The 25874-nt window shown below is 38.6% G+C and overlaps 2 protein-coding genes and 2 long non-coding RNA genes across 9 annotated transcripts in view; 3 read left to right on the plus strand and 1 right to left on the minus strand.

Annotated features, from left to right (window-relative positions):
* Positions 1-18039, plus strand: part of LOC136448595 (triple specificity protein phosphatase PtpB-like) — a 43983-nt gene extending 25944 nt beyond the window's left edge. The window contains exons 3-5 of the mRNA XM_066448233.1: positions 13266-13414; positions 14245-14369; positions 15012-18039. Of these exons, the coding sequence (XP_066304330.1) occupies positions 13266-13414; positions 14245-14369; positions 15012-15096 (359 nt within the window). The 3' untranslated portion in view covers positions 15097-18039. The remainder of the gene's footprint in view (positions 1-13265; positions 13415-14244; positions 14370-15011) is intronic.
* LOC136449204 (uncharacterized) lies at positions 932-10990 on the plus strand. Of its 6 annotated transcripts, none has more exons than XM_066449087.1 (13): positions 932-1023; positions 2696-2786; positions 3203-3293; positions 4234-4319; positions 4538-4631; positions 5332-5360; positions 5468-5518; positions 5921-6018; positions 6674-6816; positions 7131-7193; positions 8372-8418; positions 8815-8966; positions 9471-10990. In XM_066449087.1, the coding sequence occupies exons 1-13, from the start codon at positions 1005-1007 to the stop codon at positions 9677-9679; spliced, it is 1173 nt and encodes a 390-aa protein (XP_066305184.1). In that variant the 5' UTR covers positions 932-1004; the 3' UTR covers positions 9680-10990. The 6 variants fall into 6 exon arrangements, with proteins under 6 accessions (XP_066305184.1, XP_066305185.1, XP_066305187.1 ...); XM_066449088.1 differs by having other exon boundaries at positions 6674-6783; XM_066449090.1 differs by lacking the exon at positions 7131-7193 and having other exon boundaries at positions 6674-6783.
* On the minus strand, positions 11273-12180 carry LOC136449206 (uncharacterized). Its single transcript, XR_010757996.1, has 2 exons — positions 11955-12180; positions 11273-11692 (listed from the first exon to the last, which is right to left on the minus strand). It is a non-coding gene; the product is annotated as an uncharacterized lncRNA (long non-coding RNA).
* A 2081-nt stretch (positions 18040-20120) lies between the features above and the next one.
* Positions 20121-25252, plus strand: LOC136448428 (uncharacterized). The gene is made up of 3 exons (XR_010757878.1): positions 20121-20609; positions 21373-21465; positions 23183-25252. It is a non-coding gene; the product is annotated as an uncharacterized lncRNA (long non-coding RNA).
* Positions 25253-25874: the final 622 nt, after the last annotated feature.

The following is a 25874-nucleotide window of genomic DNA, read 5'->3' on the forward strand; positions in this document are numbered from 1 at the left end:
CAGATGAAAGTTCATCTGTCTGCTGTGATGCAAACCATTTAAAACCTGCCTTTGCCTGTCAGGGGCTAAGGATGTTATGGTTATATCCATAGAATGTCCTTACAGGGAGAGCATTATCTGCGGTGTTTGAGTGCAAACATAGACACTGATGTGTTTCTCTGGTTCAAGATTTAAAATCATTTTTTGTGTGATGTTCTTTAAGGAAGGCTGAGCCTTAAGACGTTCCCAAGAAAGCAGACACTGATGTGTTTCTCTGGTTCAAGATTTAAAATCATTTTTTGTGTGATGTTCTTTAAGGAAGGCTGAGCCTTAAGACGTTCCCAAGAAAGCAGACACTCCTCATGATCAAGTGAGATGTACTTGGCGTCTTTATCGTGAAGCAGTATTAGAACTTGTAACAAGTCAGGTGTTCTGATCTGTACAAATGACATTGTCATGAGGAATAAATGATCTAGTTTGTTGGTTATGGAACATGACACATCAGTAACGTGTTTTATTTTTAAGTTCTACATGTAACAGATTGCTTAGTTTCATTAAATAGAGTAGAGTAATACTCTGGCTTATAATCAATCAACTCCAACATTATTATATTTTGGCACCAAGAGTTAAGGACAGTCCGTTTTCCTAGTTATTTTATCCTTACTTTGCTCACCTGCTCCATTTCTTTTGCCGAAAATTCAATAACCAAAAAATTCAATTGTGTGGCCTTTGTTACAATGATTAGATAACATTAGATAACGTTACAATATGTTTGAAGTCAACAGTTTAGGATCAAATTCATGACATTTTACTTAAAATTAACCGTCCACCTGTTGGCCAAAATAGACTACAAATATATATAATCAAAATGTTTTAAAAAATACATGGTGATGAAGATAATATACCCTCCCGCAAAACCAACGCACCGTCCCCAGGTCAAAGGTCGTGTGCCCTGCAAGAGACGTAGCACCAAGGATCTAGGAGGTAACTTGGTAACACTAACAGGCGTACGCGTTGCTTTGCAGATGGATCGATTATTTGATCGTAAGTATAGGAGTACGTCTCTCTTTGCCTTCTCACTCTACGAATTCATATCCCATACAATAATGTGCTCCAGAACAATGGAAAATTATAATATTAATAACATGTTTTTACTGGAAATGACACGCTGATGAGGGTGGGGAGGGGGGCCGTTGACTTCTTTGAGGGGAGACTAAAGGGATACAATAAAATGGCAGTAATGCATGTAGCCCTATGGGGAAGTTAAGAAAAAGAAGGTGTCATTATCTCAGGAATCAAAAGATCAGACTACAATAACTTACCCTCAAATACTAACCAGTTATGTCAACTGTCATCAGATTCATCCCTGACAAATTCTATACGGCTATTCTCCAGATAGACCCCCCCCTAATCAGAGCCCTTGGATAGGTCCTACAGGCTTCAAACCCCCAGTTGAAGACCATCCCACTATATCAGGGGGGTGCCAAACCCCACAAGGTAGAGAAAGACCATTTATTTCAACTAATTCAGCAAATACAGAGTCTATCCTACCACAGCCAGTCCTATATTGCCCAGATTTCACAAAAATCCCACCAAAAAGAATTTCCAATGGTTTAAACCATGTTTTTTACTTGGGGTCTCTCATTGTGCGGTCTGGGCGCAGGCACAATCCCTTTAGTCTCCCCTATTGAGGAAGGTTTAACCAACGATATAACGTTACACTTAACGTTACTAGCCTTGTGGTAAGAGGGTTGGGTTGGTGCGCTGGCGGCCCGGGTTCGCCGGGAGCCATGGGACTAGCCTCTACCAGGCTCCACAGGTCGCTGGGAAAATAGTAGAAATTTTCCAAATAGATAACATGGCAGAGGCCTAGGAGTTAGCTAGCCAGGGAGTACAGCCTGGCTAGCTAACTCCTCTGGCATGTTATCTTGAGCCTGATATAGGCTAACAGGGGACTAGTCTACTACTCGCCTTGTGTGTGTTTCAACACCGTCTTAGCTATGGGTGGATACCGGTTCTATGGACCTGATTCGGACCTTTATAACATCCAAGAACCGAGTGCAAAAAAACTGAAAGCCAAAAACTTGAGTCCAATGGACTCCAAATAAAACTGAACAAAGTACAAATATATTTTTCTATTTTGTTTGATAAAAAGTGTTTTGAGTCTCAAACAACTGACAAAAAAGGCATTTAAAGTAAATGTAAGTGCAACATATTTCAAATATCAAACACTGGTTTATCTTGAAAGTCTTCTCACCAAGAAACTTTTATATAGTTGTGCGTGTCAGTATTAATTCTCTATGCTTAATATTGGTCTAATAAAGCAAAACATCAACTGGATAGGATCAGGTTCATGTCCTAGACTGGAACCTAAATCTCTGGACCTAAACTTGACTTGGACCTTATCAAGCTGAACCGGTATCCACCCCTAGTCTTAGCTCATTAACTTACCACGCTTAACCAGTTATATTTGTCTCCCCCTTTTTAACCAAATTATTGCCAGTCCTTTAGTGATTAATTTTTGTTTTTCCTGGAAATAGTTAAATTCTGAGCTGTGCTTTCAACACCTGGGCAGAATGTTGCATAAAATGTATTCTATTCTTTATCACAGAAGCATGAGTTGTAAAATTGATGTAACTTGCAAACTCAATGATCAATCTTGCTATGCTTTTAGTTTATTTTCGTTACTTCAGTATTGTTCTGGATTTCTTTTCAGGGGATGAACTGCTACAGATGTATTGGTATCGGGGATACCTGTACTCTGAAATATCTCACCTTTTGTCTAGTTTGCATGGCATCGAACTCAAGTGAGTAATGGTATCCAAAAGGGAGCGTGTACACTTCACATGCTTATTATAATTATGTTTTTGTAGAAATGTTGCCCTTTTTGCTTATAATTACATGCCAAGTAGAGTACTAATAATTTACCCTATAGATATATTTATATATATATATATATACCAAATTTTATAATTTTCATACACCTTAAAAAAGATATCTTTGAAGTATGATGAACCAGGTTTTCCTGTAAGATGTTGTGAAACCTTGCTACCTTTGGTTTTGAGTTAACCATGAATTTGTCAAATGTGAGCATTACTAACTGTTAATTGCTTGAATGTACTTACAATATTTATGAGGCAGAGCTTTTATGAAGAAGTCTAGTCATTCTCATCAGTTTTGTTTATGTGAAATAAGTACAACCATTCTTCTACATACATTGTAGTGAGCGACAGTTGAAGCACCGGTTCAAACAGATGGGCCTCTCCAGAAGAAACAACACTGCCTCTGATGATGTTGTCAGGGAAGCAATTCGGGTGAGAAAAACTTTCGAGTTCTTAATCTTAGTGTTGGCATCTATGTTATAGTTCTGTGTTACATGTAGGTCCCTTGAGCCAATCAGGAGCATAAATTTCACAATGTATTACAGCCTTCTTGTTACATGTAGTAATGTTAGAGCCCCCTCTACCTTGGGGTACCATTGCACAAATTTACCAGAAGCATGCACAGGAGTTCATCTCCAGAGACAGTCATGCTCTCACTAAAGCTATGATATAAAAATCATATTATCGTGGAGAAACCTACTTCTGTCAAGTTTGTTTGACTATGGAAACAGTAGCTGACCAATGGCAGTGTCCACCTTACTACCAGCAATTAGGAAACTGACCATGGCTTAACTCATGATCATGTTTTGACTCATAAAAATGAGTCATATCTTTGTTTTGTTTGGATATCTCTGGTCAGATTTACGACCATACGCCTTTTTGCAGTGAAATGTATACGTAGCGGTGCTGTAACCGTAAGTCAGTTGATTCCTATGGCCTCTGAGGAAACATGAATTCAAAGAAGTAACAGAAATCACACATACACAGCCTCAAAATGTCCTTTGACACGATGTCTTGGATATTCCTGTGTCTTGTATACATGCCATTTAACTTTAGGCTGTTTGTTATGGGAAAAAAGGGAAAGTAAAAGGTCTTTGAAGTTATACAGAAGAAGAATATGTTTCCATGTTCAGTTCTTTATTCTCATGTTATTCTATGTATCACTGGTGTTACTTACTATAGGTATTAAGTAGTCAATATTTTCATGGTTCATATGGAAGAATGGCATAGTTTCTTACTTAGATATGATATTATCATGGATTAACTTTAAGGCTGATCATTTTCTCACACATTCCATGTATATTGTATGGCACGTTTCTTTGGATGTGGCCATGCATCACTTATGTTTTCTATTAATAATTTTTGTTATCAGGAAGAACTCCAGGGCCCAAACCAAAACGTTGGCTATAGAAAGATGTGGCGCTGTCTTTTGCGGGAATATCGGCTTAATGTCAGAAGGTATTTGTATTTTTGATGTGTTTGAATTAAAACGATCTAGAAGTAGTGATACATGTATTTGTTTTTTGTTTTTTTCAATGTGAGAAGTATCATATTAAACCCTGTACCCTAAGTAGAAGTTTTCAGAACAAAGCTGTACTTAATTAACTTAGCCTTGGGCAGACAGCAACCATTTTTCACATATCCTTACTTTTCCCCTAATGTCCCTAACACATCAGGAGTACTGTGCAAAGGATTTTACAAGAAGAAGACCCAGAAGGCTCAGCTCAGAGACGACAACGACGTCTTATTCGGCGTGACTACTTTAGTCTGGTAGTACACACAATCTTTATTTTTGTTGCAGAGTAATTTTCTGACATTTTCAAGATATACTTTTGAACGCTGTTATTGCACTGTGTGGCTCCAAAATTACTTTGGTTGACATGTGTTTTTTTTCTTTTATTACATCTATTGGTTCTGTCCTAATAGCTAAGAATCAGGACTTGTCAGCTGTCATTATATGGGTCATTATGCTTGACATTTTCGTCACAGAAATTCTTTTTTTACCTGAATGTCTTGAGACTTACATTTCTCTTTTTTCATTAATGTTTCTTTAGTCTAGTAGGTTGTTTAACATTCTATGTTATGATATGTATAACCGTTACTTGCGTGTGTGTCTTTTTGCACATTTTACATACATCATGTAGCCTCTACTCCACAGAGTTGGTAGCCTATTGACCCTCTCTCCGTAGCCGATTCCCTTAGAACACTTCACTCTATTTGGCCAACGTATACTATTTTCCCAGCGATCCATGCAGCTTGGCAGAGGCTACATTTTACCTACATCTCAGTGTTCTATTCATGTCAAAAGCTGAGATATATTACACTTATTGTGTGTTTGCACTATTGCTTCTCCTTCAATATACCCCTATGCTGTAGGTTGGTGAATATTAACTTCCTTGAAATGTTATCAGAAGTGACTGTCATATTGCATTTTCTTTGTCTAATCCTAGCCTTTTGTCTTGTCCTTCAGGGGCCGAGTCAAGTCTGGCATATTGATGGGTGTGTATATGTGTACATTGTAAAATTGCATTCTGTGTAATACCAATAACTAACCACTTTGAAACGATGATGTGGGAAAATAATTTTCTCTGTTACTGTATTTGCAGGAATGACAAGTTGAAACCGTATGGATTTTGTATCCATGGCTGCATCGATGGGTAATGTACACACTATAGGTTATCTACTGCTTGATATAATTTTTGTCAGGTATTTGACACCTGGTTTCCATTCTTATCACAGGCGACCATTCTCTAAACATGATAATGATAGAGACTTTAGAGACCAACCATATATCATTCTGTCTTGCACTTGAACATAATCTGTATATCATTGAGCTGTACAACCAATCTAGATCTGTGATGTAGAACTTGCATGCATAACGTTGACCTTGCTTGTTTCTTGACCTCCAGCACATTAAATTTGCTGTTTGACTAACCTATGTGTATTGGTTTCACCGTTAGACTGAGTGGTAATTTGCAGCACTTAACGTTAACAATTGTCTTAGACATGATAGTCAAATGAAACTTTTATCATAATGACACTTGTCTTTTACATTGTAGTTATAGTAGACGTTGCATGTGGCTACATGTTGGCACAACAAATAAGGATGCTGCAGTAGTGGCCACACTCTACCTGAACACAGTCAACCAGCTAGAAGGTACATTGACATAGTGTCAGTAGTTAAGACTTGAGTAGTCATATGTTCTACTGTCCATTATTGGCTGTCCGTCCACTCCGTGTCACATGTACATGCGATTAGCCTACGGGCAGGAATTTGCCATAACTTTTCATTGATTGTCAGAATGATATTCTAAAATAGCTTATATAAGTTATACAGACATACAGCCTATTCAGTGGTCACTATATTGGATATGTGGCACATTAAACACTATTTCAGTATCATACATTACCAAGAGCTTGAAATTAATTTTGGGGATAAGGTGCACTGGTGCACCTGACTTGAAGATTTTGTTTCACAAAAATATATTTTAGATGTACAGCATATAGTTGTCAGCAAAACCATATTAGTATTACAAAATGCCTCTCTTATCATGATCAGCTAGAGCATAGCTGTTATCAACTTAGATATCGTAAACAAATGTTTTATATTTTTCGGTCTGTATGCTAGTGTATAAAAGTGACTTAACAGTTTACATAGTATAGGTAAATATTTAGGTGCACTGGTGCACCCACATTAAAAACAATTACTAGTAGGTGCATAGTAGCCATGGCTCCAATTTTGGGTTCACTTGCACCTTGTATTTAGAACCATTAGCTGAAGATAAAGGACACTTATTTCCACATTCTTGCAGGTTGTCCACAACTTGTCCGCAGCGATCCAGGCACAGAGAATGTGGTGGTGGCTGCAATGCAGTGTTCTTTTCATTGCAACCATCAGTATGGCAAGTCTGTGCATAATCAGGTGCATTTCTTTGATTACATTTCATTGTGCAGTGTAAGACCCTATTATGAAGGTTCCTATCAGTTAGTGTGCCTCTGAGGCCTGTCTGTATTTCCATTTCCTTGAAGTTCCTTGCAAGCAAGGTAAAGATGCATCTTACAGCTTTATCATTATTGTGGTATAGCATCATACCATACCGGTAGCTAACAGTGCCAAAAAAGAGGCTTGGATTCATTCTGAAGATACAAAATGTATCAAACATTAACAAAATCAAACCATTTTATGCTTTATTACATTACTGCACTAATAAACAGATACTGTACTTGGGTAAAATACATGTTAATGGTGTGTTTTGTTTATCATTATAGCGTATTGAAGCCTTCTGGTCTCACCTGAGGCCCACAGTGGTGTGGTGGATTGGGGTTTTCCAGGTAAAGATGCTCATGGAACTGAACAAAATTGAACATTTTAGTTTTCTTATTAAGAGAAAGTATAGATTCTTCTCAATTTGTAGGTGTGATACAATAAGAGTAACATAAATAAAACAAGAGTTGGTAGACCTCAAATCTCCATGAAATATATATTATGCAAATTAGGCCCACAGTTATATAATCTATATTCAACTATGGTCATTGTCACATAACTTCCAAATGCCATAAGTATGAATTTCCAGTTACTGTATCTACCAATGTGGAATTACAATATTTTCTCATTAATTATGCAAATAGGGTCTTCATTTGCATAACTTTTATCTGTCAATGTCCCTTTATTTCTCAGTTACATACTGTATGTTGCATTTCTGAACTGTCCTACCATTGAACAGAGTGGATTTATGAAATGCCTTCATTAATTATGCAATATGCAAATTAGATTCTGATTTGCATTATCGTCATTTCATTATATCAAGTAACACTTAAGCTATCCACATATCAAAAAGAAGTATAAAGGTTTGGATGTATATCCCTCTGTGGTTTCACAACCAGCTGTCGAGCCCCTCGGGAAGTGACCCAGTTTCGCTATAACAGGTGTCCCACAACTTGCAATGGACAACACTGCAAATATAGATTTTCCTCATTACTTATGCGAATCAAGTCCAATTTGCATATTTTGCAATTCATTGTGTACATCTGTCTAAGCTACCTGCATAGTAAATGATATGAAAATCTGTTTCTTCAGTTATTCTCCTTAAAAGGTTTTGACAAATACGCCATTGTTGTTCCAGTGACACATATCAGGAGGCCCAAAATCGACCTTGACCTTTCTCCTCCCAACACCTACCCACATACCAAATATCATTACAATCCATGTAGACGTTCTTCAGTTATGCTGACTTTAAGCATCCGAAGGCACAACCATACACACACGCAAACATGCAAAACAATATCACCATGAAGAAGTATTTTTTCATGGAGATTATGATATCAATACAATCTGTACAGTTACTAACTTCATTTCTCTTTCTTTTATTAATGATATTGTGGTCCATTATCTGTATGTGTTTGGTGAATCATCAAAATTTTTCACGATGATGAGAGTATAACCTACATGTATATGTGGGATTTAGTCTCTTTTTAAACCAAGACTATTGTAACAGTGGTTTACTTTTTAGGAAATGGCAGCTCATGGAGACCTTGAAGTAGGGAACTTTCTACACAAGTAAGTGCTTTATGGTATAGTGTGATACATATTCCACCCACCTTGTGTTTTTGATCCAAATTTACTGTGGCATACTAAATGCTACTTTGAGGAACCCCTGCCTCTTAAACTTAAAGTGTCCATGGCTTTACATGTTACTTTGTTTTGCTATGATATGGCAGGAGCCTTGACATGTTATTTTGTTCATAATTGTTAGTACTATATTTAGATATTTAGTACTAACATACTATGATCAGATATTGCTCAAGTACAATACAATATAATTTGTTTTCTTATTTTACAAAAATTGAAAAGCAGAAGTTGTACTGGTTGCAAGAATAGTAGTTATGACTGCTTTTCATATACTATTGTATCATAACAATGACTTTTGCTTTACTTGACTCTTTGAATGTACAGAGGAATCCTACGTTTCTGCTTTATGCCGATCATCAGACAACAACTCCTGGAGTTCATGGAGGACTGGAATGACAGAAGAATCCGTCCGCATCGAGGGGCAACAGTTCCAGGTGGACGACCAAACGTGTTGTTCTTCCTGCCAGAGCGAACAGGTATACACAAGCAAAAATATGAACTCTGGAAGTGTCATCTGTACCAAAGGCCCGGCTTACACGTGCATTTTCCAAGTACACTTAGAGCACACTCAGCCCAAGTCCTGTGACTGTGTAAACAGAAATCTGTCATTTTTGACTGTGTAAACAGAAATCTGGGTATTCAAGTCCCCTTTTCCCAGACAAGACTTGAGCACGGTCGAGACCATGCTCAAGTCGCCCAGCAGGGGGGCAAGACAGACACCTCTATTTAAAAGCATGATTACACAACTACAATTATTGTTCCGCAAGCTACTGATGAGCTGCAGTACTATTTGTTTGCCCCCAGTTCCTCTGAAGGTAATTGGCCTCGCATGATTGGTAATGTCTTAGATGAAGATGTGTTTGTTTTTTCTATGTCTTCTAAATGTCCATGTACCAATCATAGCTGTTTGGCGACACAATGTGTATTTGTTGCAGACTGTGTACCATGTATTCATTTTCTGTTCTCTTTGAACGTGACAGGTGGAGATAACTTCCTGAACCACCTGTCCCAGCATGACAGACAGCAGGCACAACATTATTGCAAACCTCTAGGCAATGATGTGGGGAACGAGCCCCTCAACAGGTATCTGGAAGAGATGATGGGGAACATGCAGCGGCGGGTACCAGACACTTGGCAGGAGGCTGCACAGTTGTATATAGACCTTGTACATATTGCAAGTGACCCTTAGATAAAATTGGCTAATAGTCAATTTTATCTAAGGGTCAGTACAAGAGGGGTTATCAGAAATACATGTATATAGTATATACATGTATCTCTGATAACCCCCCTTGTACTAACGACTGAGAATTATGATTGAATAACAGTAGCTGCAATTCTTCTTGCATTGAAACTTTGCTGGCACTTAGGCCACACCAATTTAACACATTGTTTCTTGGGTCACCTGCTTCCTTTGTTGTTTATTAACTATTTGATGAAAAAAATATTTTTCAACCCCAAAACGCTCCTATTTTGGCACCGTCCATTGAAGAAAGTCTTGTCTTCCTAGTTGTTACTGTTCTTTCACTTTTGAATGCAATGATTTGATTGAAAGTTCAAATTTCATTGTCTTCATCCTAACATAAAGAGGTTGGAGCCTATGTTGTTGGGACTACCAAACTTTCAGCACATTGCCCTTTTTCTTGTCAATGACCTCATAATTGCTGCTGCAGACACCTGAGCCTTTGGTCTCAAGACTCTAACAGTCAGTCAACATTGTAAGGAGGGAAGACTTTGTAAATTTGAAACATGTACAGTCAGTAATATTGTAATCATGTCTACGTGATGAAGGCTTTGTTGGTGTATTACTTCATAACATTTCTTGCCAGTCGCTCATGGTACAACTCAATTCATTGCATGTTTTGAATTCACTGCATGTGGTTTTTCTTTGCAACAAGCCTAAGTGTGGAATGATAGAAGAAAACCAGGACATGGTGTATCAGCTGATTGTACAAATGTAGGTTATTTCATGTACACTGTTCCCTTAGAACCTACTTATACCATTAATAAACTAATAACTAACACCAGCTATTATGGTATGCTACACCAAGCAAAACACCACTCCTAAGTAGCCAGCCAGGAGAAAGGACAGAAAGGAAAGGATTGTTGTGTATTAGTATGTCAATAATAGGGAATGGTGAAAACAAACCCTAGCAGTGTATTATAGTACAAAGAATTAATACTTTCATTGGCTCTTCAAAATTTAATTATGTGTACTACATAAAGTATGTCATAAGAAAACTACCACGTACTATGTTGCCTGATGGAACCAGTGTATTAATGCAGCCTGCCCGAATTATAACTGGTTAATTCAGAATAGCCAAAGCATCCTGTCTACATTGTCAAATTTGAATTATATTTTATTATTGATTTGTGTCTAGCAGAACGGCTGCACCATACATGTAAATTAGGTGTTAGTTGACCTTTTTATTTTGACAGCTGCACTAAATATGTTGGATCATACTAATGGCACTACAGAAACAATAAATGATTGCCGAAGACATGTGCTGTTTGGAGTCTTGATATTTTTATGTTCATTGCTTTTAGGAAACATGATATTTTGTTGAGGCTATGCAACATCCTAATTCCACCATGTCCACGGTGCTAATTCAAAGGAGGGGGGCAGGTTGTGTTGAAGGGGAGAATCTTAAATCATAAATCTTTTTTTCCTTCTAAGTTATACAGTAGTTTACATCAAAATAAGGCTCGAAAAGAGGTGAAACAAAATGCTTCCCCTCAAGTGCCAGAAATATTGTCTGGGAGTATGAATCTAGACGCACTGCTGTGGTTTTTCACGCCTTGGGTACTCCAAGTGCAGTTTATTTACACGATGCCAAGTTGGCCTTCTGTACCTGACCTCTAGACACAGTTCAGAACCCTGGCTAGCTCGCTTTAACAGTCTAATAAGAAAACATGACCACATAGACGTGCTGCATAACACATATACAATGACCAATATTGAACCTTTAATATTCATGATAAGCTCAAATCAGCCTACAGGCCACTTTTCCTTGATCAAACACGCCAGGCTCAAAGTGTCATGGATATCAATTTACTATGGCTGACTGGTACCGGTGTGACGAGCCTGGGTGCATGTGTGGAGATTATCTTGGGGTGGCTGGAATCTCTTCAGGGCTGAAGGAGCTCTCCACCCCTCAATTATAGCTCCCCATAGGAGTTTTGCCAGGACTTTTCTATCGCCAACCTAAGATAAAAGTTTAAAAAAGTATACTAATCATTAATGCCAATCGGTCCTAAATTCACACGAAGAAAGCAGCAAAGTTTTTCCAAAAACCCAACGCCCCCCTCCCCAATGAGAGAACAGATGATGACCGTTTACCAATAAGTTTTACAGCAAAACATCACGTTATGATAATTTTCCAACGATCTGGAGCTCATAATTATACGGAACAAGTTGAATTTGGAGTGTGATAATGCAATTCTATGAGATATATTGAATAACTTACGATTCATCATGAGTCGGTATCTATATGCCGCCATTACACGTCCGCCCGTCACACGACCTTTGACCTGGGGACGGTGCGTTGTCGGGGAGGGTACATTATATGCCCACAAAAAAAAAGAAGAAAATTTTTTTGCAAAACAAAAAAAAGTGCGAAAAATTTTCACGCAGGAAAAAAAAGTTGAAAATAGATCCAGATATAAAAAAAAACGTCGTGTTCCTGTGGGCCACCGTACAAACTTAACCAGGTTTATTCTAAGCAGGGGTGGGTTTTGGTCTGTTACAGTGGATATGTTTCTGTTACTACTATTGCATATAGAAAAATCGTGGAACACAGCGGTTTTTAGAATTGCCTCATTAATTATGCAAATTAGAATCTGATTTGCATAATCATCGTCCAATCATACAAAGAATCACGTAAGCTATCTACATTCCAAAAATCATGACCACCCATCAAGCCCATGTTGAGTTATAGAATTTTCTCATTAATTATGCAAATGATGTCTTCATTTGCATAATTGATATCTATGAATGTTTCTCTCTTCCTCAGCTACATATATCACATGTTTGAGAGTCCTATCATGGAATTTGGCAGATGTAGAAACTTTCCTCATTAATTATGCAAATTAGATGCTGGTTTGCATAATAAGTATCTAATCATGTACATCGTCACTCAAGCTATCTACTTACCAAAAATCATGACTATCCATCAAACCCTTCTTGAGTCATTCCCTTTCAAAGTCTGAAGCTAAACCTACTCCTGCAGTTCCAAAAAAGCCGCTAGGGGGCCAAAACCTATACCACTTATTCTCTGCCCAAAGAGCTACCTACCACTCAAAAATCAGTTCCAAAGCATGTCCAGAACACGAGATATCAAAACAGGAAGTTCCGCTGGAGTACCATAACAAGCCGCTAGGGGACCCAAAATCTAATCATTTCCAGGTCTCATCAAGACCTACCCACCTACCAAATATCAAGACAATCCATCCAAGCCTTGTCGAGTTATGCTGGTCAGTTACACAACGCTACCCTATGCATAACCTTCTTGGCGAAGGTAATGATCCCATAAAAATCCCACTTCCCACAAAACGTGAAGATGTGAAAATATAAAAATGTGAATACTTGACAGACATGCAGCTGCCGCTGTCTCATGGGTCGAAATGCTAATTGCCATGCTTTCATTGGTTGAATTGCTAATTGTGATGAACAGTACCACGTAGTCAGGATCAGTCTTTTGTGCAAGAGTGTTGTTGAGGGGTGAAGGAAAGCATAAACTGTTGCTACATTACAAACTTCTGGCTTTCGGTATTTCCAGCTCTGAAACTCCTGAGCGACCCTCAGAACCTGCCTGCGAACCTCTGCTGTGCTCATGGGAAGGACCGAACAGGCATTGTGGTCACCATGGTGATGGGATGTCTGGGCATGTCTAGGGAGGAGATCATTGAAGAGTATGCAAGAAGTGAGGTAGGTATTCCTGTCATAGTGCTGTAAATGAAGAAATGTTTGCGGTGGTTTTATGTTCGCGGTTTTCGCGGTGACCATATCTCTGCAAACTTAAAGCCACTGCGAACAATTTTTGTACAATAATGTAGCAGTATGTGATTATAGCACTGCTGCGAACTTAAGACCACCACAAACGCTCCATTTTTCCCTTAGCACGAAAAAAAAACCCACACGAACTTAAGTGCATTTACAGTATTTGACTTAACAATCTGAAACAGTACTAGTGTTTTTTGACATGGCAGAATTACTCTTTTGCAACCTCTGTATCATTTGCAACTCTAGTAGAAGTAGTGCCCTGTTATGTCAAATTTCCATACCAGCCCCCCCTCAAAAAAAAGTGTATATCAAGATATAAACACAAATTGTGCTCATGATTATCTTTTTTTCATGTTTTGTGTGTTTTGTTGTCTTCTATATCACACTTTTTGATCCAACAAACTGCTGGTTTTGAAATATGTGACCATAGCATTTAAGTTAATGTGTGGTGTGAGTGTGATGTGAGTATGGAAGCAAGCATAGACAAAAAAGGAAAACAGACAGTACACTAAGAATTAATGTTTTCATAATTGTACCTGACTTCGGTTGGGGAAGGTCGTATTGAGGTCACCTGCTGGCGCCGAATGGCAGCTGCCCAGACCATTGCGACAGTTCCACAAAGTGTAAGTGTGGAGCAAATATGTATCTGTTCTGTATTATATGATTGTAAACCATGCAGCAATTCAGCACTGGCTGCCATTGCACGGGTAATTTCTGACCAATAATGATCTTTTCTGCTTATCACTACCCTCCAGGCTGGCTTGTCTCCAATCATTGATCGTGTGCAGACAGAGGTGTGTGATCGTTTTCACATGGACATAAGCTTCATCACTGCCAAGAAGGACACTATGAGGGGACTACTGGAGTACATAGACAAACTGTAAGTGTCTCACATGCCTAGATAGTAGTAGTAGTAGTAGTAGTAGTAGTAGTAGTAGTAGTAGTAGTACGTGCACTGGCCAGCACTGGCCCCTTGCTATGGGTTATACCGCCCTTTTTACGGGGTGACATACCCATTCGTTGGCTGTATACAAGACGATGATGCGCCAGTTCTCCCGTCCGGGTGAACGATGTAAACCACCGTATGGCTGATACGAGATGGAGGTTCGCCAGGCCTCCATCCGGGTGATTTGTAGTGAATCACCAACTCCAGATAGAAGGATTTGGACCATCTTACACCGGGGCATGCACCTACTCTTAGTCAACTCTTGGTCAGCGCGCGGAAAAGTGAAAGTTTAAGCTGTCAATAGGATATTTCGGCCGCGTTTTTTAATAGTAAAATTTTGTTACGGCTGCCAACTCGAGGCGGTGCAGGATCACAACAGACTATTCATAATATGCAAATTTGATGTAAACCGTTTTCAGCGCGGGTGCAAGTTTGCATCGCTGACACAAAATGTTTTGATTCGGACTATATCCAAAACGGTTCGAACCGTTTTATTATTTGAATCATGAATGGGGCCTTAAACTACCTTTCAAGGCATGCTGATATTGAATTGATTCTCAGTTTTTGTTGTTTCAGGTATGGGTCCATACCTGATTACCTGGAGTCTATCGGCTTTAGCAGGGCCAATCAGGAGCAGCTCAAGAGGAACCTGCAAGCCTAATGTTCCACTGCATCCAACCAATGGCAGAATGTGATCCACAATGCCTTATGAAGTTTGGGTGCTAGGAAAGTTAGGCCACGCCATTTTTTTTGTTGCTTCTCAGAATAGCCTGTCCTGTTTTTCCCATTTTGAAAAAAAAGGGTCGCTATTCCCATTCACAAATTTTAACTCCCAATTTTACTATCTGTTCAGCTGTAAAACTTAATAGCCACCAAAATAGATTATAAAGGCCTGAACATACTTAAAAAGTGTGGTCACATTGATCATAAGTTTTTATTTTTCATTTGTCAAAACTATTTCTCAATATCAATCCATGGCAATGGGTAATTTTGTTATTGAAATTATAGTTACTAGATCAAAGAAAGGGGTGCATTGCCTAAAATGAGCCATACAAAGCTGAAACTTGAATGATATCTTATTTTTTATGTTACTGTAGTTCTTGTTTCTTTCACTGTAACTTTAAGTTCACTGTTTTCACTGTCACCACTGGACCGTGAACTTATCATCACAGTGAAAAACCTATTTACGATTCCTTCACACATCCTTTCTGCAAGTCACTTGCTACCACCGTGAAGTTAAAGTTCAGTGAAAATGTCAATTTTTCTTACACCGTGAAATTTTGCTACCATGAACTTAAAGTGAATTACAGTATGTAAACCCTTATCTTCACCCCAGACTATTTCCCAAAATTAAAAAAAATTTTTTTTTTGCCCTGTTGCCCCGATCCAATTTTTTTCTGAAAAAATTTGAGAAGCAACAAATGAAATTGGTGTGGCCTAATGGTCATACTGGTCACGAGAGCATAACAATTTTTCTAACGGCTACAGATCACGTCATTGTTGTATGCTGGAGTATTTTGAGGAAATTTACTTTACTTTCAATGCACGTCAATTTTCATTTGCCAACAAAATTTAAAACAATATCTATCATAATATTATGTGAGACCAAAATTTGTGAAAATGCACAGTGTACTGCTGGAACAGTATGTAACTTAAATAAGTAATTTAAGTGTTAAAGGCAACCAAAGCAATATTAGGGCCCGGAAATTGGATTTTGAAAGTCAACTTATCTAGCCATTTCTATACATGATTAGTTCAAACAACACTATCACAATGTATAGCGATGTCCATGATGCAAAAATAGGACTTCGTTGTAATGTGAGAACTCGTCGCCGGGGTTTTTGTAGACTCGCGAAACTAAGGGGATCAGTGTATGACTCGTTTTTGCGCGGTCTTAAAATGCTCAAAGTGTGAAGTTATTATGCGCAAATGTGCTAAACAGTGTTAGTAAATGTAACTACCATTGATAAAGATTTCAGCATTTTCTTTATTTTCATTTTTCGGGGCCCTAATATTGCTTTGGTTTCCTTTGAAAGTACAAAGTAGTTGAAATCAGATAGTTGAACTACGTTACAAATCTTACGATCTGACAGTGTGTTCTGTATTTTCAGACTAGCTATCAGATCCAGGTATCTTATCTCTGCATGAACCATGGCATTGTCCACTAATTAGCCTTAAGGTAGGTAAAGCAGTATTGAGGTGAAGCATAATGCTTTTAGAAGTAGCTAGTGGTAGTGCAATGCGGCTTCGCCACAGCTTGCTTTCACCCCTACTCTTCTTGATAAGTGTGTTGGGTTCTTTTACGTGCAGAGGTTTGACGCTTGAGGCTAAATAAATGCTCAAAGCTCCCTCATACACGGGGCCACCGGCTTTACGCCACAATCCGAAATGACGAATGCAATCTCTTACAACATGTCCGAGCTCGAGTCGACCCTTAGGATCGAACGCGGGCCCTAGTATCCACGGATTTTGATCCAGATGGCAAAGCAGCGGGGTTGCGTTACCGCTTGCACCACGGGGACATAGCCTTAAGGTATCCTAATGTGAAAAAAAACATTTTATTAGGACGAATATCATTGAATCAACATGCTTTTTGATTGATAGCACATGTCTCTATGCTCAAAAGTAGCAAATACATGTATTATAAACTTCAGCAAAAAATATCAGTAATTTTATAACGCTAAAAAGCCTCTACAATAGAAATATATTGTAGTGTTATTTACCTCTTAAACCTAAGAGCCAACAGAGTTACTGTAAATCATTTTAATATAGCGGTAGGAAAATATAGCGGTTGGGAGTAGGTCACGGTATTAATTTTAACGGTGGGAACAAACATTACTGTCTCGAATATTAGTGATCAAATATTTGCGATGAATGATGAAATTTGAAAGTGACCATTGAATTAGCTAAGATTAAGTTACAGTTAACAAATCAAGAATTACAGTATTCCTATTAGAAATTGTGAACAATACATCATCCAATTGCTCAATCTGCACTATAGATAAGTAAGAATTTCGAATAAAAGGTAAGCAAAAGCTTCTAATAGAATATATAACTCATTGTAAGGAATATCATTCTATGTCAATATAGAAATGACTTTTCTCAGGAATGTATAATTCTAATTGTTGCCTTTTATGACAGCAATGGTGTACCTTAGATTAACTTTTCACATTTTTATGCAAGGATGCAAAACAAATCAATTGAAAGGCAAATCTTGTTTGTTTGTTTGTTTGTTTGCAACAAACCCAGGAATTACACAGTAAACAGACTTGTAGTACATGTACATGTGCATGCAAAACCTCTCCATTTGTCCCCCCCCCCCATTATGAATGGGTAATGTCATTAACTGTATTTCACTATATTTCATAGAAATAGTGTTTTGAAACAATATGATTAATATTACCTATATGAGGTGTATGACGTACATTGAAATATGTATACTTTACAATGTAAATTATTGAAAAAAGAATGCAGCCATATAGATAGACAAAAGTCAATTTTGAAAATAAAGGAAGAGTCCAATATGAATATAATATGCAAATTTCTCGTAAAAATACTGTATCAAAATATCCTAATAAAAACAGAAAAGCATACTAGTATACTATAGGAGATGTGGTGATTTAATTCCCTATGTGTGCTGAAAAGCAACCAGGAATAGTATTCATTTTCATGAATAGTTTACAACTTTATGGAACTCCCCTTTGAAGTTTGATTTATGCTGATATGACTGAGTTATTCTATATGTTTGTCAAATGATTTATATTCTATATTAATTTGATCATACATGTAATGTAAGTTTGTTTGTACTTTGTCATTTCCATCGGAATTTATTTTTATTACCAATTGTTCAATATTGTGACACCATGATTATTATATTATATATGCATATAATAACAGATTTTCTCCTCCTTAGTAGGAGGTTTATTAGGGTGCCCCTGTCTATTCTATATACAAAAGTAGTCCATTCGTCCACACCTTTTCAAAACAGTGTCCTATTTACTGCAGTCCCAAGGGTACGAATCGCTATTTTACGACATTATATAGGAGACTGGTATCTATAATAACTATTATGATTGACACAATAAAGTGGGGTGTTTCATTACTGTTCCCATATTGCTACCGAATGAATTATTAAGATATTTTGGAAACATTAAACTTACTAATGGATGAGCTTGAATGGTTTTTATTCTCACATCGATGACACGTCAATGGATACAGTAAATCTATTATCAATAATACATGATAAATTTTGCCCGACATGCGGCTCTTACTTTCCCTCCCTCTGGGGATTACTTGACTGTCCTTTAACTACCGTGATCAAATAGAAATGTAAGATTTTAGGAGTATCCCCGGAACAATGTACTGTCACTAATAGAGATCTTTAAAGGCACCCAGATCATTTTATGAGGCTTGAAAACTGGAAATATTTTAGTTGCTGTAATCATGAAATTGACATTTAATGCCACTGTTAACCACATTTGCGTGCGGATTTCTTATCAAAAGTGCTCAAATGTGGCACAAAAATAAGCTACATGGTGATCTTTTAGTTTCACGGGCCTAGTGTAAATAGACCGATACCATAGCCCCGCCCACCTCCGTCAAAACGTAGAGATGCAAAATTAAAACATAAAAACGCAAATATTTGACGGACACGCAGTCACTCTCTCATTGGTCGAACCGCTGTGATGGACAGTCAGGATCAGTCTATTAGGGCTTTGATTTTCTATCAGTTCTCACCACACAATGACATCGTATCTTTGCTCCTTAATGTCGATATGTAATGGTATAGTTTTATGGAAACTTACTCTGTGTAGGAATGACTAGAAATTGGAGTTTTTTTATTCAAGTTTCTAGCCTCACAAAATGCTCTGGAGATGCCTTCAAAAACACATAAACAAAGGACAGTTGAAATAATCTCCAAGCAGATGTTGGGGTGGTTTTCTGACTGCTAGCCTCTATAACAGCTTCATACTCGGCTGCCAAAGGAACCAGGCTGACAGAAAACGTTACTATATTCACCATCAATCATGCATGACTGTTCGTTAATTACTTTATCTCCTATGAATTCTGCAACATCAACAGCCAACTGTTCAAGTAGCTGACCTCCCGTGACCTTTTTGGTGACCTATCCTTGCGTTTTGACTCAAAAGGCTCTCCGAGTGTTATATTTGTTCTGTTTGGTCATAAATCGATATCGTAAGCAATTAGTATCAATCATTAACTTGGTACGTGTAACTAGCTTAGCTTGGTAGTCACTGGTTTTCCTTCTGCCCACAATAGTGCAAAAAAGGCTTATTATCCTGCCATTAGTGAAAGAATGATCCTCCCAACAGTACAAAAAACTTCTTATTGAAACGAACACTTTAACAATAGTATCATAGGCGGTAGGCCACTGAGTTTTTGTTGAAATCGGTATTACCGTGCCATATATACAAACTCGATCCGCTAAGTAACAAACGAACGGACCCGAAAGATTTCGGTGAATCGTAGACTAACGCACTGACTGTGTACTCGGCCTTCTCCTGAAAGATTACTTACTCTAACACACACTGTGTACTCGATCCACTGAAATGATTCCTGAGAATCGGTCCACTGAAAGATTTCCCAGAATCGCACACTAATGTGTACTCGGGCCACTGAAATAATTCCCGAGAATCGTACACTAACGTGTACATGTACTCGGTCCACTGAAAGATTTCCCAGAATCGCACACTAACGTGTACTCGGTCCACTGAAAGATTCCCGAGAATGTTACAACCACAACGCCCGATCCGCCGTCTATTCTAAAGAACCATACGAACGGATGCCGAAGTCACCCGAAAATTGCCGAGAGCCGAATGCTTTGATCAGTGTTAAGAACAATAATATTTTTATGAAGTTAGTGATGTGTTAGCCCCCGGGCCATGGCGGTTTTGTCGGTTCGAACAGCGGGTTCGCGAACGCGTTCGCGCAAACTGCGAAACCTGTTCTACTCCCGTCGGCCTTTGCGCAAACTTTCCCTCTGACAAGAACGACGCAGCGGACCAAGTTCCCAGTGCGTGTTGAGTGCACAAAGCAACAGTGATTTCAACAAAAAACTCGATGGCCTATCGCCCATGATAGTATCGGGTTTTAACTTAATCTCCAAGCAGACGTTGGGGTGAAAGGTCGTTCCTGGGATCCATTCTCTGACAGGTACGGAATGTAGAGCATGTCAGCAGAAATCTTCTTCCGGGGTCTCATAATCATATTTAGACTTGTCATATTCCATCTACAGCTAGTACAGGCAAAGGACGACCCCACTGTACATGTCGAAGAATAGTCTCACACTTTCACTTCACGAGGAACGCAACCGGACGAGAAGAAGTACGTATGTATAATGCCTGATCAGACCAAGGAGGTTACATACAGGTGTATTTAACATCCTTGATCAGACCTTGTACCAATAACATTATCGTCTTGAGTTTTCTATTTTTGTCGATATTCTATGTGTAGTCGCCAATTGGCACACAGAGAACCCGGCATGATCTTGCCTGTTTTTTTGTTATAATAATAATTTTATTTGCAAGTTCTTGCCCTAAGGCTAATTGCAACATGAAACAATACATAGCAAGGGTATACTGTACAGATAGTTGGAGTTAACCATGTTGACAACTAGAACACATGGCTATTCTAAGAACTACTACGGAATACAATCTACGCTTTTTGGGTTTGCACTCAGACTTGGAGACGGGACAACTTCAATGCGTGTTTTCCCAGTGTGTGTACCAATCGGTTCTGTTGGTCGCCATGTTGGATAAACAGATTACGTGTACGCACAAAAGAAACTGGAGCGACAGCCGCGACACTGTAACAGACAACTCGGGCGACTTGTAAACAGAATTTCAGGTGAGCTATCAAACAATCAACAGTCTGCAGCTGTGCTATGTTCTTTATTGTGATTCGTTTGTCTTTCTAGCACGTCGCCTGGAAACCGACACTTTTTTTGGAGCCCAGCAGAAGACCGAGGTCTGGAAATGTGGTGACAGTCTGACTTTGAGTCACGTTTCAGGTTAGCATGTAACGTTATGTTTCTGAACCCTGCCCTTACGTGCTATGCTTTCATGTATTCAACATATAAACTGGATGTTTTGACCCTATCTGTGCGCAGTTTTCTATTTCTGTCCAGTTATGCCAACTGATCATATGACAGCTGTTCGAAGTCCATGAAAAGGGACCTTGTGGCAGATTTTTGTCTCCTTTGTAAGCTTATTAGGGTGCCCCTGTCCATTCTATATATAAAAGTAGTCCATTCGTCCACACCTTTTCAAAACAGTGTCCTATTTACTGCAGTCCCAAGAGTACGAGTCGCTATTTTACGACATTATATAGGAGACTGGTATCTAACTTTAGTTCTGTACATGCACCTGTTTACTGTAAATAACGTAATCAGACCCCTCCCACAATGCATCATGCTGAAACCCATCGATCCCCGGCCGGCCCAAAACAAATAGCAGTGTGTAAGGATGAGCGACCGACTCTTATCATGGTTAAAGGCACCCAGAGCATTTTATGAGGCTTGAAAACTGGAAATATTCTAGTTGCTGTAATCTGTATGAAATTGACATTTAATGCCACTTTTAACCACATTTGCATGCGGATTTCTTATCAAAAGTGATCTAAAGCGGCACAAAAATCAGCTACATGGTGATCCTTTAGTTTCACGCGCCTAGTGTAAATAAACAGATACCATAGCCCCGCCCACCTCCGTCAAAACGTAGAAATGTAAAATTAAACCATAAAAATGCAAATATATGACGGACATGCAGTCACTCTCTCATTGGTCGAACCGCTAATTGTGATGGACAGTCAGGATCAGTCTCTTAGGCCTTGGATTTTCTATCAGTTCTCACCACACAACGACATCGTATCTTTGCTCCTTTAATGTCGACATGCAATGGTATAGTGTTATTGAAACTTACTCTGTGTAGGAATGACTAGAAATTTGAGTTTTTTTTATTCAAGTTTCAAGCCTCATAGAATGCTCTGGATGCCTTTAAACCTCCTTGTTCTTACCAAGAGTTAATACGAAGATTTTGAATTCCTATATCTCACAATTTAGATCTTACCTCTAATGCGAAATAGATGACGGACACTGAAAAATACCCAGGGCATTCTTTCTGATATCATGACACTTCAAAATCTAAACGGTATTGCTCAGCTTTGATATGAGAAGAAACGCCCCAGAACTGGTCTATGGAAATCACATTCCCCGGTTCACCGATGTCTTTTTCTGCAGAACTTTGCACGTTTATGTATAAGAAATGATAATGACAATGATACTGTTATTATTATCTTTGAAATTTCTGTAAATTATTTTTATCTACACAGTAGCTGATTTCTGTTTCCACCTTTACGTATTGTTTTGGATCCGTGGCTTATGGTTATTTTCCTGTACTTTGTTTTTCTCTTGTTTTGTATTAGGTGTTTTTCACTTTGTGAAATGCAATAAAAAATGAGAAAAAATGATAATGACATTGAGACTACATTCATTTTGATAAGAAGGCTTTATCAAGTTTCATCCCTTCATAATGCTGTCTCCTTCTTGAATAATAAAAGAACCAAATCGGCTGCAGCAAAATGCCGTGCGAGTATGATTGTACATTCCATTTACTCTCAATGTCTTTCTTTCATTGGCCGTTGACTCGTCTACAGGTGATTTTTATCAATGTACTAAAATCAGGTAGAACCTTTCACTGATTTTAACGTGTGTTTTTTTGTTTTCTTAGGAACATTTTGGTGCCTTCACTTCAGGAGAAATGTCTGAAGATGTACCGCGGAAGATGAACGCTACGAAAAAAACATTTGCACGGTCAAACGTCGAATAGAGTATATACAGATGAACACTACAAGAATCGACAACCTCGGTGACATCATATATGATGAGAAGGGGCTAAAACACACAAATATCACCACCGTTGTTGTGACAATGCCGTCTTTAATCGTATAAAGACGTTTTTTAAACCGTTTACAGGGGAGGTCACTATGTCGCGCCTTGTGTACAAGGGGTTGAATGTAAAACCTTACATTTTAGTGTTTTGTGTGATTTTACCTGCCCTGTGCCACAAAATGTACTTCTCAATTTATTACAACCAGTACCTTCACATGAGAGGGGAGGATCCGGCCACTTATTCAACGAGAGTCAACGAGGAGCGAAGGAGAGAGGCCGAAACGTTTCTCACCTCAAAAACTAGCGTTACATCTCCACAACACGTCACCCTGGAAACACGGTCCAACGTCAGATTAGCAGTTGGGTTTGTCACTGTGAACAGGGAGTCTAAGATACAAGACGGCAGCGTGTACAATCCAGGATACCTCCTTCAAACAGTAGCTGCGATACTACGAGAAAGGCCATCATTCTCGACTCGTGTTCTCATTTGCAACGTTGACTCCAACCCCCTCTCAAATTCTGACGCGGTCTTTTTGTCCTCCATTGTGCCTGTACTATCAAAATACCAACAGACCGATGTACCGGTAAAGGCAATGACGTTGTCAGAAAAACTTAAGAAAGAGAAGGATGATTATGTTTACTGTTTAAACCAAACACTCGCTCTCGACCCAGAGTATAGTCTCATCATAGAAGACGATGCTCTAGGAACAGATGGAACATTGGATATCATTGACCACATCATACGGACCAAGCTCGAAAAGAAATACCACGGTTTTGAACTGAAAGAAAACAACTACACAAAATCGATCATCAAGCTTTTCTCTCCCCGGTATATTCAGCGTGATTTTTTCACTACTAAACCAAAACGAATCATTATCAATGTACTTGAACTTATAGGTATTGGTATTGTGGGAGCAACAACTATTAGTTTTATACATTTCCTACTTGTCCAAAAATGGAGAAATGCCTACGTATTCCATAAAATGTTCTTTGTTGCGAATTTTATCTGTTGTATTCTAGCGGCTCTTGCAATCTCGCGACCACATCGCATGGAGTTCAGAAGAATATCAAAACAATTGTATATCATGATTGATGCCAACGACTGTTGCACGCCAGCAGTTTTGTACCCCAGGGGCGCTGCTATGGAGTTCATGTCGTACATGCAGACCGACAGGAAACATGGCCGGAGGCCATTGGACGATGTTATGGACGATTTTGTGAGAGAACGCGATTACAGACAGTTTGCAGTGGAGCCTAATCTATTTTCTCACATAGGACAACATTCCACTCTTCACACTGATTCAAAACTTAAATTTCTTCAAAACTTTGTATAGGGTATAGATAGTGTTCAACCTGCCTATATCCTACCCGTATTCCTTATCTGCCTGCCACTGGTCGGTGGTAAACAGTGCCTTTGTCAGCACTTCAGATCACCAAAGACGTGATCATTCACTTCTTAATGGAATGTCCAACATATAAAGATGAAAAAGTGAAGTTAATGCAAAACAAATGTAACAATACCTCAGTCGAAAACAGAGACGTTTCGTGTACTTATGTCCTGAAACAATATCTGTATATCTAGGCCAATATATCTATACATCTCTGCAAAAAAAGAATCCGTGAAATAGCGATTTAGTTTTATAAGACATTCATCTCCTCATCATGTAATTGTATAATTGACATATACGACTCCGTATTGTACCTCCTGTCGATATTATCTACCTCTGACAATATTATATAGATAGTGCCTTCATGTAGTTTGAAATGGAGCATTGTGCAGCCTAGAACCTAACCATTGTATAGCATAGAACCTCCCTGTAGCTTTTAAGTAGCCAGTAGTATTTTATTTTTTCCTTACATGGTACCTGTTACAATCGTTGTGCAATAAACTTTGACTTGACTTGATCAACTTCAAAGGACTAATTATTCTTTAATTGCTGACTTCTGTTGCGTGAGAAAGAATTAGACAGGCATCATCACTAAACGGGATTGGTATCACAGGTCGTAAAAGTGTGACTATGTACCTCAATGACGCAAGCTAGGACGGTAGTGCGTCATTTGTGACTGGCGATGATTTAAGATTTATTACAGGACAGACACAAACGTGAGGTCATTCTAAACATGACAATAGAAGGGTGTGTTGGGTTTGAGTCTGTACGTAACAAGTTATCCTAGATCGCCCGTGGGAAGGAAAAACTTGATAAGTTGATGACCATTATTAAAGGATGGTTTACTGAACGATTTATTACCGGGTGATAACAGGGTAGAAGAATAACACAGCAGCTTTAATCACTACCAAGATAATTACACTGCGAAGAGAGCTAGTGATCTGGCACTTAAATGATTCTCATGGCCTGAGCCACCCAAATGAAATCGGTCCACAGGAAGTGCGAAATGGAACGAACTAAGACAACAAACCTGGCCATAGTAGTTTTTTTTGTCAATCCCTTGGATTTTCCCCATTGACATAAGCATTAAGAATTAGTCTATAGCGGTCAGGAAGAATTTTAAATACAGAAGTATTTTGTTTT

The sequence above is a fragment of the Branchiostoma lanceolatum genome, chromosome 14 (assembly GCF_035083965.1).
Source record: "Branchiostoma lanceolatum isolate klBraLanc5 chromosome 14, klBraLanc5.hap2, whole genome shotgun sequence".
NCBI classification, from domain to species: Eukaryota; Metazoa; Chordata; class Leptocardii; order Amphioxiformes; family Branchiostomatidae; genus Branchiostoma; species Branchiostoma lanceolatum.

Coding starts and splice junctions, on each gene's coding strand:
- LOC136449204 (XM_066449087.1), top strand. Junction 4,320..4,537: donor TATCGGCTTAATGTCAGAAG/GTATTTGTATTT, acceptor CTAACACATCAG/GAGTACTGTGCAAAGGATTT. Junction 5,361..5,467: donor CAAGTCTGGCATATTGATGG/GTGTGTATATGT, acceptor CTGTATTTGCAG/GAATGACAAGTTGAAACCGT.